Below are 2,300 nucleotides of genomic sequence, written 5' to 3'. Positions count from 1 at the left end.
CTATAGGGAGGAGATATGGGGATATATGTATATGTATAGCTGATTCACTTTGATATAATGCAGAAACTAACACACCACTGTAAAGCAATTATACTCCAATAAAGATGTTAAAAAACAAAAAGAAATGAGCCACCAAGATAGTTCATGCCGTAAAAAAAAAAAGTAAGAGAACCCATAGGATAAAACCAATGGACCAATGCAGTTTTTAATTAGTAAGAAATAAGTATTGCCATAATAATTTCAGTATGTTTAGCTATTAAATGTACACTCCATGAAGAAACACACAAACATATTATATAGTCTTTGAACATTAAAATGATACTTAGAATTTAAGTTTTTATATGCTTTATGTTTCACATTTATTAAAGAATAAAGTCAACTTTCTCTATATTTCTCTCCTGAAGTAACTTTCTTTTTGTCAGAAGTTCAATTATTATGGCACCACAGTCCCTACTTTTGGTGTTATAAACTGGGCTTTTCAATCTATATTCCAGCTCTAGTTTGACCTTAAGCTATAGTAAAGTTTTTCCCTGCGTACACAAGGATTTGTTTCTATTATATACCAGTAGCACCCAGGCCTCTAACTGCCTCCGTGAAGACAACTTATAATACCCTAAAAATCACCCCTACTAAAATAATCAGAAGACCAAAGCAAAATAAGCACATTTGCCATTGTTTTTCAATATTACTGAATCCTTAACATAGCCCTGAAAAAGTTTTAGTAAACATGCTTTTTTTGCAGTAGTTGACAATTTTAGAGAAAAAGAAATGCACCCCACCCCACTACCATCCTCCTTTGTTAATAGAGAGCTTTTGGTATTGCTTTTGTTTCTTTTACTTGCTTATGTTAGTTATTTGCTTTGTTTTGATTTTCTTATAAGCATTTTGAATATCTTTCATTTTGGTTATACATTAGATCTTAACGTTCTCAAATTTTAATCAAAATGCTATTTTTGGTGTTATTTTAATTATAAACAAACTCTTACTGCTTGGCCTGTTTTCTACCAAAGTGAAACAAGTTGTGGCATTTAATATTTAATTAAAAAGTACCTTGGGGTTTCCCTGGTGGCACAGTGGTTGAGAGTCCACCTGCTGATGCAGGGGACATGGGTTAGTGCCCCGGTCTGGGAAGATCTCACATGCCGCGGAGCGGCTGGGCCCATGAGCCATGGCCGCTGAGCCTGCGCGTCTGGAGCCTGTGCTCCGCAATGGGAGAGGCCACAACAGTGAGAGGCCCGCGTACCGCAAAAAAAAAGTACCTTGAACTACACTGTATACCTTTAAACTGGTTTCTCACTCTCCCAGTTAGCAACACATCTTGCTTGAACATTGTGATTCTCAACTCACAAAAATAAAGTCCTAAAAAGATATTTTATCAGTTACCCAAATATTTATTCTATATTTAATTCATTTTTTCAACAAATATTTCTTGAATAATTATCATATGCAAGGCACCATGCTAAGCATCAGTCATTCTGGGAACAAAATAAACGTGGTACCCTCCTCTCAGAGTTTACAAACCAATGAGAAAGAGAAAGAATAGTCAAGATAACTAATAAATAAATATAAATTTTCAAACTGTAAAAATTTCCATGGGGGGAATTTCAGTGACAGAAAAGTGGGGACCTAACACAAATGAACGTATTAGAAAGTGGTGCTGATCAGGTATCACTTGAACTGAAACTGAAGGGGTAGAAAGGAGTTAGTCATTGAAAACAGGAAGTAAAAGAGTTTCAGGAAAAGAGAGTCATCTGTACAAATAGATGTGCCCAGTGTGGCTTACAGCTGGGCATCTCTGAAACATTAAAGATGTCCAGGTTGATAGGGACATGGTAGTCAAGGAACGAGGAGATAAGGTTGAAGAGGTAAGCAGGGAGTCTGTAGTTTATTATAAAGGATTTAGAATTTTTTTTTCCCTAAGTACAAAGTAAACCTTCGGAAAATGTTTTAAGTTGGGAAGTGACATAACCAGATTCACACGTCCAGATATAAAGATGTAGATATGTACACATACATACATATATTAAATTTTTAATCACTATACTTGTTCTTTGGAAATGGATTGGAGATAGACAACTATGGAAGCAGAGAGGCCTTTTGGGAGACTATTCTAGAAGTTCTGCTGAGAGATCATGGGCACTTGGACAAGGATGGTGGCAGCAGGGATGGGAGGAATAGACCAAATTCAATAGATATTTTGGAGGCAAAAATTAAAGAAATTTCTGAGAGATTGGATGTGGAAGATGAGGGAAAGAAAGGAAACAAGGGACACTGTATCTTTCATCCACTTGGATCGGAAG

General features: G+C 36.0%; 1 protein-coding gene across 1 annotated transcript in view; it reads left to right on the top strand.

Annotated features, from left to right (window-relative positions):
- The first annotated feature begins 1,829 nt into the window (after positions 1-1,829).
- The window catches only part of LOC103083917 (inosine-5'-monophosphate dehydrogenase 1-like), a 5,589-nt gene continuing 5,118 nt past the window's right edge, over positions 1,830-2,300 (top strand). Inside the window, 1 exon segment of the mRNA XM_082930851.1 lies at positions 1,830-1,865. Coding sequence (XP_082786977.1) covers positions 1,830-1,865 — 36 coding nt within the window.

This window comes from Lipotes vexillifer, unplaced genomic scaffold (assembly GCF_000442215.2).
Source record: "Lipotes vexillifer unplaced genomic scaffold, Lipotes_vexillifer_v1.1 scaffold622, whole genome shotgun sequence".
NCBI classification, from domain to species: Eukaryota; Metazoa; Chordata; class Mammalia; order Artiodactyla; family Lipotidae; genus Lipotes; species Lipotes vexillifer.
The sequence above is the reverse complement of the archived record's forward strand: the minus strand, read 5'-3'. Positions and strand labels throughout refer to the sequence as shown.